Source organism: Leptopilina heterotoma, unplaced genomic scaffold (genome assembly GCF_015476425.1).
Source record: "Leptopilina heterotoma isolate Lh14 unplaced genomic scaffold, ASM1547642v1 Lhet_47, whole genome shotgun sequence".
NCBI lineage: Eukaryota > Metazoa > Arthropoda > Insecta > Hymenoptera > Figitidae > Leptopilina > Leptopilina heterotoma.
Genome location: NW_025111098.1, coordinates 2,873,187 through 2,890,741, shown reverse-complemented (window position 1 = coordinate 2,890,741; position 17,555 = coordinate 2,873,187). Strand labels below are relative to the sequence as shown.

The 17,555-nt window shown below is 31.9% G+C and overlaps 1 protein-coding gene across 1 annotated transcript; it reads left to right on the top strand.

The window, feature by feature from the left end:
- Positions 1 to 1,638: 1,638 nt before the first annotated feature.
- Positions 1,639 to 17,136, top strand: LOC122507423 (pseudouridylate synthase 7 homolog). The gene is made up of 8 exons (XM_043620124.1): positions 1,639 to 1,812; positions 3,045 to 3,283; positions 6,286 to 6,331; positions 8,219 to 8,721; positions 8,872 to 9,330; positions 9,506 to 10,103; positions 10,794 to 10,945; positions 16,847 to 17,136. Exons 2-8 carry the CDS (start codon positions 3,082 to 3,084, stop codon positions 17,029 to 17,031), a joined length of 2,145 nt encoding a protein of 714 aa, XP_043476059.1. The 5' UTR covers positions 1,639 to 1,812; positions 3,045 to 3,081; the 3' UTR covers positions 17,032 to 17,136.
- Positions 17,137 to 17,555: the final 419 nt, after the last annotated feature.

The window sequence follows — 17,555 nt, the reverse complement described above, 5'->3', positions numbered from 1 at the left end:
TTAGGTTAGTTCGAAACAATTTAATGAAAATTTTTTGTTTACATCCGAAAACACGAGAGTAGTTATGTTAATATTAACTAAAAATTACCTGAAATATTACCTCTAACGAGTGACTTAAAATTAAATTATTAATATATTTTTTAATTATTTATTTTATTTATAAAAATTAAAGAAAGATATTAAAGTAAGTAATAATACTTCATGTTTTTGACAACAAAATATGCGTTAATTATTATACTTTCTTGCATTGAATTTGAAATTTCCCGCTTAAAACTTGAAACTTTGAAATGTTTCATGAAGCAATGAAACTTTCATGAAACATTTCATTTTCCAAAGTTTCATGAAACTTTACAACCCTAGTAACTGCACCGAAATACATAGTATAAAGGTGCGTTTACAATTTTACATTCCTGTCAGTCGAAAAGAATTTTTACCATTTTTACTGAATAAGGCCGCAGTCCCATGGCAGCGTTTTGCATTGCGTTGTAATAAGAGAGAATGCAGCAAACGTATATTTGCGTCTTTTTCTCTCCCATTACGACGCAACGCAAAACGCTGTCATGGGACTGCGGCTGAAGTCCCATGGCAGCGTTTTGCGTTGCATTTTGTAACTAGGCAATGAGTGTGAGAGAGATGGAGATATATGTTTGCTATATTTGCACTAATGGCCTAGTTACAAAACGCAACGCAAAACGGTGCAATGGGACTGCGGCCTGCGGCCTGAGGCGGTATTTACATGCTTGCGTTCGAACGCTGCGTTTGCGTTAAATAATGAGATAGAGAAAGAAAGACATATACTTCTGTCCTTCTTGCATTCACTGCTCAACGCAAAACGCAGTGTTTGATCGCAAGCATGTAAACACAGCCTCAGGGAGCATTTATGGGTGTTTTCGACGTCGTAGGTCGTACCGGTCAGTTGCCACAAAAAGGTGCTTATTTGAGACTATTTAGGTTAAACTAAATAGTCTCAAATAAACAGTTTGAGCACCTTTATGTGGCAACTGACCGGTACGACCGACGACGTCGAAAACACCCTATACCTTATCGGTAAAAATTTCCAGAACGGAAAATTTTTCATTGGAGTAAGAGAGACAGACTGTGTATCTGACTCTCTTACTCCAATGCAAATTTTCCTTTCTGCACAATTTTTACAGAAGGTGTAAACGCTCCATGAGCGTTCACACCGTTCAGGACGCAGTCCCATGGCAGCGTTTTGCGTTGCGTTGTAATGAGAGAGAATGCAGCAAACGTATATTTGCGTCTTTTTCTCTCCCATTACGACGCAACGCAAAACGCTGTCATGGGACTCCACTCCACCCTCACTCAGCTATAAAGGTGTTTCTACAACATCTATTCAAATGATTTCTACTATTTAACGGAATAGTAACCGCAGTCGCAAATATTCTGTAAATCTGTCAAAGGAGAGAAAAACACGAGAATGGTTTTTCCAAAACGTGTGTGATCGTACCCTAAGGCTGCGGTTACACCTCTGCAGGCTGCCTGCCTGCGCAGGCAGGAGCAACGAGAGTAAGGGAGAAGTTTGAAGTCACTGACTCTCTTACTCTTGTACGTTACCATGACAACCTGCAGGCAGGCAGGCTGCCTGCTGAGGTGTAACCGCAGCCTAAAACCAAAAGCAGAATTTCATGAGTGCAAGAGAGATAGTCAGATATCACGGTCACTACCCTATATTTTTATCCGGTAAGCGTAAGCGGTATCTTCTTGCTTCTCAAAAAAACAAATGAAACGAAAATAAGTTGGAAAAAACTGCTGTTAAAAAACAAGAAGAATATAAAAGAAAAAGTAATAAAGGTATGTAGGTATTGTAATACTATTACTTTTATTTAAGAAGGAAAACGAGGAAAACATAGAGCAATGAATATGTTGTTTATTATTTATAGGTTTTGTTTTTGTCAGCCCATGCAGCGCACTTGAAACTTGAAGCAATAATGAAAACATTTTGACATCTTTTTCAACATCGAGAAAATGTCAATATTGTTACAAGTTTCTGTGCAGTGTTGAGAATTTGTAAATATATTGTATAGTTTATTAATGTATCTAATGGTATAGAGTAGATGTGAATCCTTTAAGGTCATGTTATTTAGTGGTCGCACGTGTATCCACAGTAAAGTTTACAATGGGACACGTGAGTGACACGTGTTTTTTATTTAATTAAAAAATTTTAAATTAATATTTTATTTAAATAAAAAAACCTTGAGATTTTTTATTTCCTTATTTCGACTTTAAAGAAGTAAAGCAAATACAATAGTTATCGTCACCGCCGTAGTTACTGTTAATTTAACGAAAAATAAATGTTAAATATCTTTATTAATATTCTTAATTGTAGACATGTATTTTTTTGAATAATATATAAATAAATATATTGCAATAAAGTCACTAAACTTTATAAGTTTTCTAGATAAAAAAGTTAAGCCAATTTTTCTAAGACAAGATTTTCCAGGGTAGCTTTTTTCTAAAGAAAATTGAATTCTAAAAATTTATTAAAGATTTACTAGCAAAGTTTAGAGACAATTGTGTAAAGATTTAAATGCCCCACTTCAATAAATGTTTAGCGTCAAACTTTCCTGAACATTTAAATTACATTTTCGGCTACTCTATTATAAACGAAAATTTAGCGTAAAATTTAGGCGAAAATTTTGCTTGAAAATATTATTTCATTTAGGTACAGTTTAATTCTTTGTGAAATTTAAAAATTTGAATATTAAGTATTCTTAAGAATACTTAATATTCAAATTGTGTCTTGTCTTAATTCATCGCACGGGATGAACCCCTTAAATTCTATGCAATATCAAACGGAGAAAAATATTTTAAAAATTAATTACTTTTTCTATTTTCCATGAACCTTAAAAGTATATATAGCAAGACATAAATAATTTACCCTCATAGATCTCTTCAGAGCTTGGTTTTGAGTTTAAGAAAAAAGAATTTTTAATTTTTTCCACATTTGTGGTCTAAAAACAAGTTTGAACCATTTTTCGTCTTTTGTTACATATTTCTTGTAAATACGGAGTTTTTTTTTACAGAAACAGATATATTATATCAATATCATCGTTCTTGAAGATGTCTGAAAAAAAGAAATATGAAGAAGCACTTTATAAAGACAATAATGATAAAGAAGTAGATTCATCTTTGCACACTGAAAAACCTTGGCAACTATTTTCAGAATCGGAAATGAAAAAACTTATTAAAGATTTAGGCTTATCTAAGGAAGGTGCAAAGTATTTGACTTCAGTTTTTAAGAAGAAGAATTTTTTGGCTCCAGGTAATAGTTATTTTTATCGAAATCCTGACTTCAATTTTCGTAAATATTTCGTATTTTGAACTTATCAATGACTTACCAATGGATTGAAAAAAATTCCTGCATAGCTATATTGGATTTTTTATTCTAAATTCAAAATATCTGATATTAAATTCGTAATCTTCAAGCTTCAACTAGTCTAGCTTCAAGAACCCCTAGTCCCCTACACGGAAAAAAATACTGTGCTAAAAACACACATAGCGAACTGTTGCATATATTGCACGCACACTACCATCGTGATTTGCTCGGAATCCATCCTATTTTCGCATGGTGCTGTAGCAAGAGCCATGGCTCATGTGGCTTTTGCTTAGGCACCATGCGAAAATAGGATGGATTCCGAGCAAATCACGCATGGTAATGTGCGTGCAATATACGCAACAGTTCACTCATGTGTTTTTAGTACAGTATTTTTTCCGTATACATACCATGTTTTATAAAAATCAAAATTTTTTTTAAATAAGTCTGCTATATATACTCTTAAATCTTATATGTATAATTTCACATATAAAATTTTATAAATCTCCCAATTGTTCGATAAAAGTGCATATGTTACGATAAAAGTATATTGCATATAATGGATAAATGTGCCATATCAATAACCATCCACAAAAAACCCCTAAAATTACAAAAAAAAAATTGGACAAGTGCGAGTTGTACTCGCACTGCAATGGCGGGTTCCGTACACAAATATTAAAACAACACTTGCAACATTTATCGGTAATTGGTAGAATTAAAATAAACAATTAAAAAAATATATTAAAATCATTTAATAAAAAAGAAAAACTAAAAAAATTAAAGTATTGTATATATCTAATATTGTAAACAATAATAAGCAGAGGAACAAAATTTTTAAAATTATAGTTCCTCTGCTTATTATTGTTTACAATATTAGATATACAATACTTTAATTTTTTTTAGTTATTCTTTTTTATTAAATGATTTTAATATATTTTTTTAATTGTTTATTTAAGTTCTACAAACTACCGATAAATGTTGCAAGTATTGTTCTAATATTTGTGAATACGAAACCCACCATTGCAGTGCAGGTACAACTCGCACTTGTCCATTTTTTTTTTTATTTTTAGTTAAGAAATTAAAGTCAGAAAACAATCTCTCATTTATTCTCTTAAAATTTCACTCTTCCTTAAAATATTTAATGCCACGTGTTTAAACTAAAAAAAAATTAAAAAAATTTTTTTTTTGATTTTTTTCAAAAAGTTTCTTAAATAAATTTTTTGTCGTCAGACTGTAATAATACACTAGGATATCAATTTTCAGCTCATTAGGTCAAATAATGTAAAAGTTAAAAAAAAAATTTTTTTTTAAATTTTAAAATTTTTCCTTGACAACGCTATGGCCATCGTTACATATCAAGTTCTCTATATTTTTCCTGTAATATTCGAGTAAAAATACACCAGCATGCAAAATTTCAGCTCTCCATGTCGAATAGTTTAGAAGTTAAGGGGGGGGGGGGAATGGTCACTTTTTATGCATTTTTGGCCAAAAATCTTGTTATTTCCTTGACAACGCTATGCCCATCACGTCCAATCACATTCGCTATATTTTTCCTGTAATCTACGAGTGAAAATACACTGTAAAAAATTTAGGGAGTTAACGGACTCTGGAGTTGGGAGTGAAATTTTTCGAGTTAAAAATCAACTCCAAAAGAGAGTTAATTTCTAACTCCCTTCATTCAACACCCGCGCGAGTTATTTTTTCCTTGAGGAGTTAGCATTTGGGTGTGAAGTTTTAACTCTTTTTATTTAACTCCCCTGGCATTAACTCCCCAATGAGTGCGACTTTTATAGAATCCCCTGGGGAGTTGAAATTTAACTCCCTTTTTTTTACAGTGTACATATCTGGACCAAATTTGTGCTCTTTAGGTCAAATAGTTTAGCCACTAGGGGGGGGGACACGATTTGGCTACGGACACAAGAGTCTCACCAATAGGGTTCCGCAGTTACACCGTAGGTGTACGGAACCCTAAAAAGGTTAAAGCTTTTTCAGTTTAATATAATTTTTAAACATTTGGAACAAAAGGGTTTTTGAGGTCGTTGATTATCAATTTGAGGTCATATTTACAACATTCTGAAAAATCACCAGGTTCTCTTGAAACTCGTTACTTGGAGGTTTTCGACATATTGAATTTCGTAAATATGACCTCAAATTGATAATCAACGACCTCAAAAAAAAAAAAATTTTAAAAATACAACCGTCATTTTGAATTCCGCAAATCTCATCTCAAATTTGCAATCAGCGACCTCAAAAACCCTATTGTACCAAATGTTTAAAAATTATTTTAATCTGAAAGTGCTTTAACCTTTTTTTGTAATTTTAGTAATTTTTTAGGAATTAAAGGGGTAGTTTCAAACCTTTACATCGTCTTCTTTGTCGATAACAAAAATTACGTTTCTTTTATTTTTCCGCGTTCTAAGTATGTGCCAAGTTTCAGCCAAATCGGTCCCTGACTACTTTTTAGTCGCACAAAGAATAAAAAGTAATTCAAGTTTAAAAGTTTAGCTATTTTTCTTATATGTTTTTGGAGTCGCAGACTCCGAGTTCAATGTCCATTTTCTCCTGTCAAGTCATAAGAACATAATTTAGCCCTAGATTTCAAACCTTATTCACTATGTTTTTGGAGATATTAAAACGAGACAAATTATAATAATTAAAATTTTTAACACCCAATTAGTCTGTGAGCTATCAGCACAATTTGGAAATAGAAAAATGCTTCCATAATTCTTATCACGTAAGATTGTCCTGCAAACTTACTTTGAATTATAAGGAAATTCTTCTATCTGTACCTCAACTGTAATTTAATCTATCAAGTCAAATAAAATTAATTAATTAAACAACAATTAAAAGAATGTCAGGTTTAAGATATAGAAAAAGTTTTGTAGAATATTACATTTTTTGTTTTTATAATTTAAAAATTTTAGTATGGATTTGTTTTGTCTGTTTGTTAGGAAGCAGAAAAATGGAGAAACCTGATGAAGTTGGCGATACTAGTGGGTAATATGTATCTACAAATCTATTAACTATTGGATGATTGCATATATGAATTTATCTTTGTTCATTTAAGATAAACACATTGGTGTATTTAATTAAGATTCTAAATTATATTTAAAGTACTGATTCTACAAAATTTTTCCATATAATATGATTTATCTCTCTGTCAAATTCAATAAATAATCTTACTACATCAGTACGTTTTTGATGAAAACGGTATCCACAAGTGTTTAATCGATTTAGATGTATGTCATTTATATAACCCTCTATATTACCTTAAGACGAGATTTTAATTGACGATATTATCATCAATCGCAATGGAACAACCCGAGTTAGCTTCACGAAGAGTAAGTGATCTTCCCAGTCTGAATCAGACAGACAGATGTAGCGAAGTTGTTCAATAAATGACCTTAGTTATGAATTGGTTGTTACGTTCTTAGATTTCCACATAAACAGGAGAAACCACATTAGAAGGTTAGTTTTAGTATTACATTTAAGCAGTTATACAGAAAAGTTTTCGGCGAGTTCATCAACTCGCTGTAGTTATGTAGTAACGCTACGCCACAATGGACTGTAGAACCAATGTGATTTAACAAATTTTAATAAGTAATCAATGCTTTATTTATTTAATTATAATTGCATGAGACTGTTCTCTGTGTACTCTGTGACTTTTGTACGTGCTTCCTAGAAACAAAGTAACTAGTGTATTGTTACAAAAATAAATATTACAAGTGTGCAAAAAGCTCGAAATTCGATCGAATTTTTTCAAGCTTTTCGAGCCGAGCTGAACTCGAGTTAACTCGATATGAGTCCAGTTCAAGCTCGGCTCGACTATTCCAGCTTTTTGCACACCTCTAATGAATATATCAAATTTTATATGACGTCCTTTTTCTTTTAAAATTAAATAAAACATTTACCAAAAAGTTCAAAGTTTTTTATCTACGACATTTTTTTCAAAAAAAATTTTGAGCGGTTTTTTTTCATCATCTAAGGAGTGTATAAACAGAGTATTAACCAAATCCCATTAGTTAATGAAAATATCTGTGATGAGTTGACGTGAAATTCACCACCAGTCGGGTAGAAAAATTCACGGTAAGAAAAAATAATTCACCGTATTCGATGATTTACACGCGAAACTGAATTCAGCTTAAGTTACTTTCAATTATTTTTTTACTGGGAGCATACTCATTGGTCAGGAAAGGAATTTTAAAGATCTGAACTGAAAAATCAGCATGCCAGCACTGTTTATAAATTAAAGCCTTTAAGATCATATGCAATCATTTAATACTATACTTTTTATTAAAGGTGCCACAGAAAATACTTGGACTCATTTTTGTTGCATCTCAAAATGAGTAGCCTGCATACTCAGGTTTATTCGGTGTCTGTAAAATGCTCAAACAGCCAAACCGAGTCGAGTCGAGTCGAGTCGAGCCAAACCAAGCTTGATTCGATGTATTGAGTATTGAGCACACCTCTACTTTTTATGCGTTGGAATTTTTATAAATTTTAACTACAGTAGAACCTCGGTTATCCGAGCCTCGATTATCCGAGATTCCGGATTATCCGAGGCACAAAACATGCTCGGATAATGCGGAATAACTCGGATAAAACGGATCGAGCGACTAAATTTGGAAAATAAATTTTACAAAACCACTATTTGTGATCATTGCATTTAAAATTTCGTCCATTTTTGTCATTTAATATTATTCTAACACTTTAAACACATGAAAAATAATTTAAAATTTTGAAATTTTCATTGGTTCCGTGTTATCCGAGTTTTCGATTATCCGAGGTACCTCTTCCCCACATTACCTCGGATAATCGAGGTTCTACTGTATAAAGACTCACTCATATAGTTCGGAAGTTTCTATAATTACTTTTAATTTGTAGATGTGAAAAGTCGAAACATAATGACACCCGTATTGGAAAAAGACAATTACCCGCTGAACAAGGTTTGCAAACAAAACGGAAGAAATTAGAACTTAATGTGCGATTGAAAGAAGTCGATGTTGGCATCACTGAATATGTAGTAGATCACGAGGGATTTCTAGGAACTATCAAGGAAAGATACAGTGATTTTCATGTTCATGAAATCTCACCTGATGGTGAAATAGCGCTGTTAACTAATCAAGAGCTTCCTCCCCAGCTGAAGGAATTAGAAGATCTAGAACAATTACGAAAAGCTATTCCACTGGATGTTCAAAATCAACTTGATTCTTTATCTGACAAAGATTCCTCTGTCTCCAGCATTGAAATTGATGTAACTGACTGGGATAAAATAAAACGAAGAGCAGTTCATGTTTTGGTTAAAAATATTTCAAATGCTGTCAGTCAAACATTAACTAAAGATGAGAAAAAATTCATCACAGTTTCCAAAAGCACCGCCAAAAAAGGTATAAATCACACTGAAATTCAATAAGAAAAACAATATTTACATTAAAAAACCATTTTTCTTAAAGCTCTAACGTTTAGAGCATTAACTTTTTTTGTGTGTCCTCAAGCTTTGTCATTTCTTTCTATAAGTATTATATTTAAAAAAACAGATGTACGTGTTGATTGGTCCAAGCGAGGTGGAGACTACTGTCACTTTATTCTACATAAAATAAATTTGGATACGATGGATGCATTAAATCGAATTTCTTCTAGTTTAAGACTGAAAGCAAATTGCTTTACATACGCCGGTACCAAGGATCGTCGCGGGAAGACAACTCAATGGGTCAGCGTTAAAAAAGTTGATCCTAATAAGATTCTTCGATCTGTTAGATCCATTAAAGGTTTATTCGTGGGAAATTTCAAATTTGAAGCATCACCATTGAGATTAGGAATGTTGTTTGGCAATCGATTCTCTATCGTTCTAAGAAATATTCTAGACCCGATTGAAAAAATTGAAATTGCTATGCTTGCACTGAAGGATCATGGTTTTATTAACTATTATGGTTTACAAAGATTTGGGACAATAGCAAACATTCCTACTCACGATATCGGAAGAGCTCTTTTGCAAGGTAAATATCAAATGAATAATTTTGTATAACCGAATTCGTGTACAATTTCTTATGAAATTCGGTCGAATTATATTCACCCGGGCTATAAAGAAGTATTCATTTAATTTCATTGCGTCAAAAGTATTTTGTGTCGTATTTTGAGCTTACTGATTAAGATTACTTTTTGTTAAATTAGGTAATTGGAATGAAGCTATAAATTTAATCTTGAAGCCTAGAGATTTTGAGCAAGACAAATGTCTGGCCGAGGCTAGAAAAATATATAAACAAACTGGAGATGCAAATGCCGCATACAATGCTCTCAATAGAACAGAAACAATTGAAGGTCAAGTTCTTCGGGCCTTGAAGTTACATGGCAATCAAGACACACAAGCAGTGTTAAATGCTATTCCAAAAAATATAACCCTCATGTACCTGCATGCGTATCAAAGTTTCGTATGGAATAACGTAGTCTCGAGAAGATTTAGAGAGTTCGGTAGGAAACCAATTGTAGGTGATTTGGTTTTTGAAAGCAGTGATAATAATGAAATGGACGAAGTGACTTCTACTAATAAATCAGAGTCACTCGATGCAGATAGTAGTGAAGACAGTGAATTAACATGTAACGTACGTAAAGTAAAAATTTTGAAGGAAGAAGATTTAGCAAAGTATAAGTTGGAGGATATTGTTATGCCACAACCTGGCTGGAGGATTATTTATCCAACTTATGCTGTTTCCTGGTATGAAGAATTTCTTCATGAAGATGGACTTACAAAAGATCTAAAACAGAAAAACAAGTAAGTTTACTTATAACTTTACTTTACTCAATATTCGTATATGATTTTCCAAGCAAACGTTCTAGGTTTTGGCCTATCCTCTAGTGTCCATTCTTTGATTGGCTGCAATCTCTTATTTTTTCTTTGTCCCACAACGGGTGGAAAGTTATTTATAGAAAACTTTAAGGGAAAGTTTCACGACTGATTTAACCAGAGCTTAAATCGCTGAACTCGATCAAATATTATTAAATTAATTTTCTAAAAGTACTAAACCCAATTCACCGTCTTAAACTCCGGTGAAAAAAAGTTGAGGAACCGATCCTAAGTCCTGAAAATGTCAAGTACAGTATTATATAACATTTAATCCTTACCAGACATACCATACTGTCACATACAGACCTTGAGTAAATCGTAATTTCCACACTGAGAAAACTGGATAGTCAAACTTAGAGGGTTAGGTTTTGAGTGTTAATTTTAGTTAGTCAAATTGATCATCGGAGTGTCTATTTATCCCTCCGAGATGGTTACGAAAAACTTAACCTCAAATATAGTCTGTTTGTCCCTCCAGATAGTTAGTTGAATACTCCATTTTTCTCCGTGCAACATTTCACTCCTGTCAACACTAACAAATGTTACTTTCTTACCTTGATATTTAATTTCACAATTAATGAGAATCATCTTGCTAACGAATATTACTTCTATCGATTTCAGGAAATTCACATTAGGAGGAGCATACAGAAAAATTTTGCAAGTACCGCTTGATTTGTCATGGAAAGTAATTCATTACAATGAAAAAGATGAAGATTTGGTTATCTCAGACATCGATAGATTAAGAAAAGTGAAACCAAAGGAAGATACAGCTGGTATGTAAATTTTTATTTAAACAAATTTTTTATCCCTTTTATTTACTTGTAGGTAGGGTCTAATTCTATTCATTGTATAAAATTAAAAGTATAATAAGAGACATGGACCAGACCCAGTAATTTTTAAATTGGCGTTTAAAATTCGGACTACAAACGTCAATATAAGGGTGATTAAATTTAAAATGTCATTTTCATGTCCTGTTCAAAAATCTGCAATACCAGTTCATATATATAAAAGTTTTTGAAGTCAATTAATTTTCTTAATCACTCCTTCTACTTAAATTAATAATTCTTAGTCGCTAGAAATTCTCTGAAAAAATTTGGCAGAAGAATTTGAAGCAAAATGTCAGTGGTGTCCCTTGTCCGCACTTAAGAAATCAGAACTTTACCTAATAATAAAAATTGTTGATTCTCAAATTTTTAGTACCAGAAAAATTATTTTGTACAGGTAAGAGTCTATATTTTTATATAGTAATTGTGCTGGCAGAATAATTTTGATCCAGTGCTAGAAAAAAAATCAAAATCGCCTGTCCGTTAGTTTCATATTTTTAAGTAATTATCGCAAATTTTGAATATCATGTCTGATATTTAAATAACCTAGTGCAGATAATTGCCTTATTAAGCGTTAATAGTATTGGTGATATGTATAGCTTCTTAAAGAAAAAACATTACAACATTCTATCACATCTACAACTTGTACGGTTAGTGGCAGAAAGCAAGTATCACTTTGTCGAGCACACCATGTCAGTGGTGTCCCCATCGAAAACTTGTTCATAATATTAATATTTTTTTAATATTATTGTATCTCATTTTCAGTTATTACACGTACTTTAAAAACCGCAACGACTTCAACTTAAAAATAAAGTCTTTCTTTTTCGAAATTGAGAAATGAAGCAAAATGTCAGTGGTGTCCCTTGTCAGTGGTGTCCCCTCAAAATTCTGTTTCTTGCAGCTTATTATTTTATTTTTAATAAATTTGTGTTAAATTTACTCCTTATATGCAGTTAATGAAGATATGATACTGGATTGTAATTTATAGACTGATTTTATTCTCACTCAAAATAGAGTATCGTTAAGTTCAAAATCCAACATCGAAAAATCAAAGTTAGTAGGATCAAAAATGACACTTTAAATTTAATCACCCATAAATATATAAAATAAAATACATAAAATTCGAAATACACTGTAATATAAAATTAGTTAATAAGAATAAATAGACAAAATTATGTATTTTTAAATCATTAAAAAAAATAATAACGATAAAAAATAAACATAAGAGGATTGCAATTATATAAAAGAAAAACGAAACAACAAATTTTAATCTGGAATTAATATATTCTTTCAACACAATAAATCTTATAAATTGATTAATTAAAATTTAGTCTCGAGACTTGTGATTAAGATTTTGATTTTCGCCCTCGTCACACACACATACACAATCATACACATACGTCAGCAAAATATATAGAGAATAAAACGAAATATCACAATAAATTGAAAGATTAGAGAATGAAAGAATTTATACAAAAAAATATGGACAAAAACAATTTTCATCACTTCCCTTTATTTTAGGATCCGGGGAAAAGACTCGGTCCAGAGCGATCCGCGTTGGTTTGGAGAATCCTTGTGACGCAAGTATATTAAATGAATGTCGATCCCTTTTTTTCTCGGACTGCATTCATGAACATCGCAAAACTGGTCCAAGATTCCGCCAGGATAGATCCCCAAACGCCTCGCTTCACGGACACTGCTCTCTCGGTCAGTTTTTATTTCCGCCCATTTATTTTATGATAAACGCCACACTTAATTTAAACAAAGAAAAAAAACAAGAAACCCGACGATTAATAATCTGAATAAATAATATATATAAAAAAAATAGAATAAATTCTCTTTTTTTCTACAATTTACCTTCTAAATCTCGGCGTTGAATTTTGATGTATGGCGCGGAAAATGCCCGTGATTTTTGATTTTCTTTGGGAAGTAATGAGGCCGAGAGTCCGTGGAGCGAGGTATTTATTATCCGTGAAAATTTCCCCACCAAACCAACGAATCCCCCTACACCCAGAATCTCCCCGAAGACCCCCGTTTTCAACGAAGTTTCGCGATGGGTTCCAAAACAACAGGTCCCATTTATATAGGCGCTAACTTTTAAATTCCTATAACACGACGTACGTATGCACTATACACGTCTGTAACAGCGGCCGTCGGCAAGCATATTTTGTTGATTCTTCTTCTTCTTCTTAAACGACTTGAGGCTTAGCCAACTGTCAGAACAAACACTTAGAAGAATAAGAATTAAGAATCAAAAGTGTCCATGAAATTGGTTAATGTGGACAAAAAAAATGGCGTCAAACTTGAAGTTAGACACTTTAAAAATACAAATAAGTCAAAATTAGAGAACTATAGACATTGTGAGGTAAATCCTCACTTAAATTGATGCTTGAGAACTGCACTTGGGAACGGTCAAAACCGAACTCCCATTTTGTTGATTGATTTTGCCTCTAGCTCGAACCACGAGTATATACTTGCCTGAAATTGCAGGCGAGAAGCTCAAATAAAAAAATGCACCATTTTCACTTGGCTGAACCATATAACTGTCAACCCCACTCCAAATATAAATGAATTAATCCCCTGTAAACCATGAGAGCCAACGCTGGACCAGCGCCCCAACTAACCTTATAGAGATGACATTAAGCACATTTGTTATTTTACTAGCACGAGCAACATTTTTTTTAATATGAGGAATCCCCGTGAGACGATAATCCAAAATAATACCCAAGTATTTCAACTCAGAAGAGTCTATAAGACGAGACTTTTCAACTTCAACAGAAACACCTTCACATTTCAATTTCTTCGATGATAAAGGGCACAGCACACATTTCGTGGGAGAAATTTTTAAACAAACCTGGCTTAACCATGCATTCAGAGAGAGGAGCTATCCCTTGCAAAAGAAACTTAGCCTCAGTAACATTAGCGCCTCTAGCGTACAAGAGAAATGCAATCCAAAGATGACCTCTTTCGACAAAAGCCAAAACTGAAAATTAGTAATAATATTTTTCGTTCAACTAACGAACTAACTATTTCAATTCAGTCTACGTTGAATAATTCTTTCCATCAACTTGGAAAGTACCGAGGTGAGGGAAATTGGTCGAAAACCTTTTCCTCCAGGTTTAGGGATGAAAATAACTCTCGTTCTTCTCTAAGATTCTGGAAATATCGAATTCATAAACAGTGTGTTATATAACTTAAAGCAAAAACATTGAGCATTCAATGAGAGAGCCCTTAACCATCCCCATGTAACGAAATCCATACCAGGAGCACATTGCATGTTGCCCTTCATCAACGCAGCTTAAAACTCAAACCATGAAAAATGAGCGTTATAAACATTGCATTCATCTATTACACTGTGCCTTGGAATAAAAACCGGGGGTACCTACTAACCTACTTGCAGACTAGCTCATCCTGCAATTTTTAAACCTCTGGAGATATCACTGAGGAATCATTAAACCTTGAACTCCGAGGGCCACCCTGAAGAGATCTGATTACTGACCACGTCTGAGAAAGACCAACCTCAGGAGTCAGCTCACTACACATAAATTTAAAGGATTCATTACATTGGCAATTTTTCGCAGTATACAAATAAGTATTCCTTCGATAACTTCGTTTGATAGTGAGTATAAAGCGATGGATGCTCTTATTCTTATGGCCTTCTTGACCAAGAAAGAGACAATGGTGATGTTATATTATAACGTTTTGCAGTCTTGTAATAATTTTGTAGTTCCGAAAAGATATGCTAATTATCCTTTGGGAGTCTGGATCCTTGCTAAATAAGTCAATCTCATCTTCTTGTTTGAATTGCAATAATTTCTCACCTATCATTTTTAAAAACGGTATAGATGGAAGGGTGTTAAATCTTGCCTTATGTACAGCTTGCTTCACTCCACTTGTTTGTTCTAGCTATTGCGCAGAAACCATTTAATCTCCGTATCTCCATTACATTTTCCTTGGATTCATCATTCCAGTAAGCCTTGTTTGGCTCTTTTCTCCTTTTAACTATTTTGGAACATTTCCGACTTTTTTCACCCCTTTCTTTGTTGCCTTTTCAATTGGTAATAAGCAGAATGGAAACAAATTTTAATAGTTACTCAAAACGTAATCGTTAATTTTTAAGAACTGTAAATCAATGATTGAATGCTCTTTTTACCTCTTTCTGAAATCTACCTACATTGTCGAAAATTGCTAAAGTTTTTAAAGCTACCTTATTGTATAGTAAGCTTTCTAAGCAAAAAATGGTAGATCCCCATCGTGTTTTGCCGGGTAGTTTTAATGAAATAATTGCAGCAGAAAGCGCTTTTTTGAAAGTCAAAAATTTGGAAATTAGTTTTGCCAATAAATCCATGCGATGAGCTTCGCAACCGTATACGTAAAAATATGCGGAAAACTTTTTTGAACAAACAATTTTTTCAGACGTTAATCTCCTTTTTATAGTTGACAAGTTGTTTTTGCTTTCAAGGAATAATCTATCTGCTAGTTTCGTGGAGGAGTTTTGATCTAAGGAGGGTATTAGCGTCCTCTCTAGATTCCCATTTAATTTTTATTCTATTTAGATTCTTTTTCTGGATCAATCTTTCCCACTGAATTACCTTTTGTATTATGTCTGCTATGGATATGGGATTTAGTTTTAATAATTGAAAATTCAGGTTTGTTCCATACTAGAATTTCATTGGTCAGGCTTAGTAGTAGTTAGTTAGGCTTAGTTCTATTTGATTGCCCTTGGAGTATTCCATGTTGTGAAAATAATTGGTATTTCTGTTTTGCTCTGAATTTGTGATATAATACAGGTCTGAAGTTATTATGGAGACTGATTCTGTTTTTGTTGTGTAGCTAAACGGGTATCCCATTCCTCGATTGGTTTTTCCAAAAAAAAAGGTTTTGGTGTTTATTTAAATTAAATATGTTTTAATTAAACAAATCAGTTATATTTATTCTGTATTGAAGCAGCCAAAGTAAAAAACAATGTAAGTAAGTAACCAGATAGAAGAAAAATTTAAGAACCTTATTTAATTTCATATAATTTACACATCCCACTCTAGTTACACTTAATTTCACTCATAACCACTTCACCGTGAAGAAAGAACAACAACTAAAAGAAAATTAAAAAAAAGAAAATAATTCTTATGTAGAATTTAATTTTAAATACTAGGTATGATTTTCTTTTATTCATATTTTATTTTACCATTTGCAAGCTACTGCCAACCCTGAATATTTTATATATTTTATTTTGTTTGTTTATTATATCGTTTATATATTTCCTCTTATCTAAGGAAATTTCTAAGTACCTACTATTTATTATTAAGTAACGTAATTTAGTTGGGTAGGATTTTAGATGTCTAATTATTTTGTATAATCAGTTTATTTGATTAATTTCCTCATTTTATTTCTATTATTTTAATGAATTTGATATTAATTTAGTTATTGTATCTTAATTAAATTATTTCAATCATAAGCATTATTTGTATGTATTATGTATATAGTAAATATTGCTTTTATTGTTAAGTATTTTCTGAAAATTAGAATATCAATAATTAAGGATTATTTGTTGGGTTTATAGGAGAGTAAGTATTTTTAATAAACAATAGATGATATTTTACTCTATTGTTTGTTTTGTTTCGGCGGTAAACTTAGTAGTGTTGCAAGGTTGTCAGTAGTTTAGGTTTGGATTCATAGAATTGAATATAAACTATTATTTATCCGAAATAATTTCTTATGGTAAAGTATTTACTTACCAGCAAAATGTGTATATTGTCAAAACTTTCATATGAAGAAACTCTGTATAATAACAAATAATTTAGATATGCCAACAAATAATATTTTAATCAATTATTATATTGGTATTTTTAGATGGAAAATATAAAGCTCTAATTGTGGAGATGTCACTTCCTTCTTCTACATACGCAACAATGGCATTGCGTGAAGTTTTAAAACATGATACTTCTGCACAGTCGCAAGCTGAACTGTCAGCAAAGTACGATCAAAATGAAGATAACAACTTGTTAAATAAATCTGACAGTACAAACTTAAATTAATAAAACATGAGTTTTTTAAAATTTGAGTTTATTTCTCAATATAAATTTGTATCAAAAATTTTATAAAAAATAAAAATGTTTATGAATTCATTCCTTTTAACTGTACAATACATGTCTTTTAATATGTCTTTGACAAGTATATAATTTTGTTACTCTATACTAATGCATTACTGTCTAGATAAACTTGTTACCTATTCTAAATAAACTTTTTTCTTATTTAAGTGCAAAGAAGTTTTTCAAAAAAAGCTTAATTGTGAAATCTACATTAATTTTCATATAAATCGAAAAATAAATAAGTGTAGAATTTGTATTATTCAACACAACCAATGCATATTAAATTACTAGTAAATTTTCATTTTTTAAATAAAATTGAATTTGAATAAATGCGGCGGCTTTTATATCATTGCCGCCCTATTTAAAAATTTTTAGTATTTCGTAAATTTAATTTTACATTTATCGAAGTTTAAAATCAGTGTTCAGCAAGCTTTAATATGATTTTTAAAAAAATAGTTTTACGGAAGGTT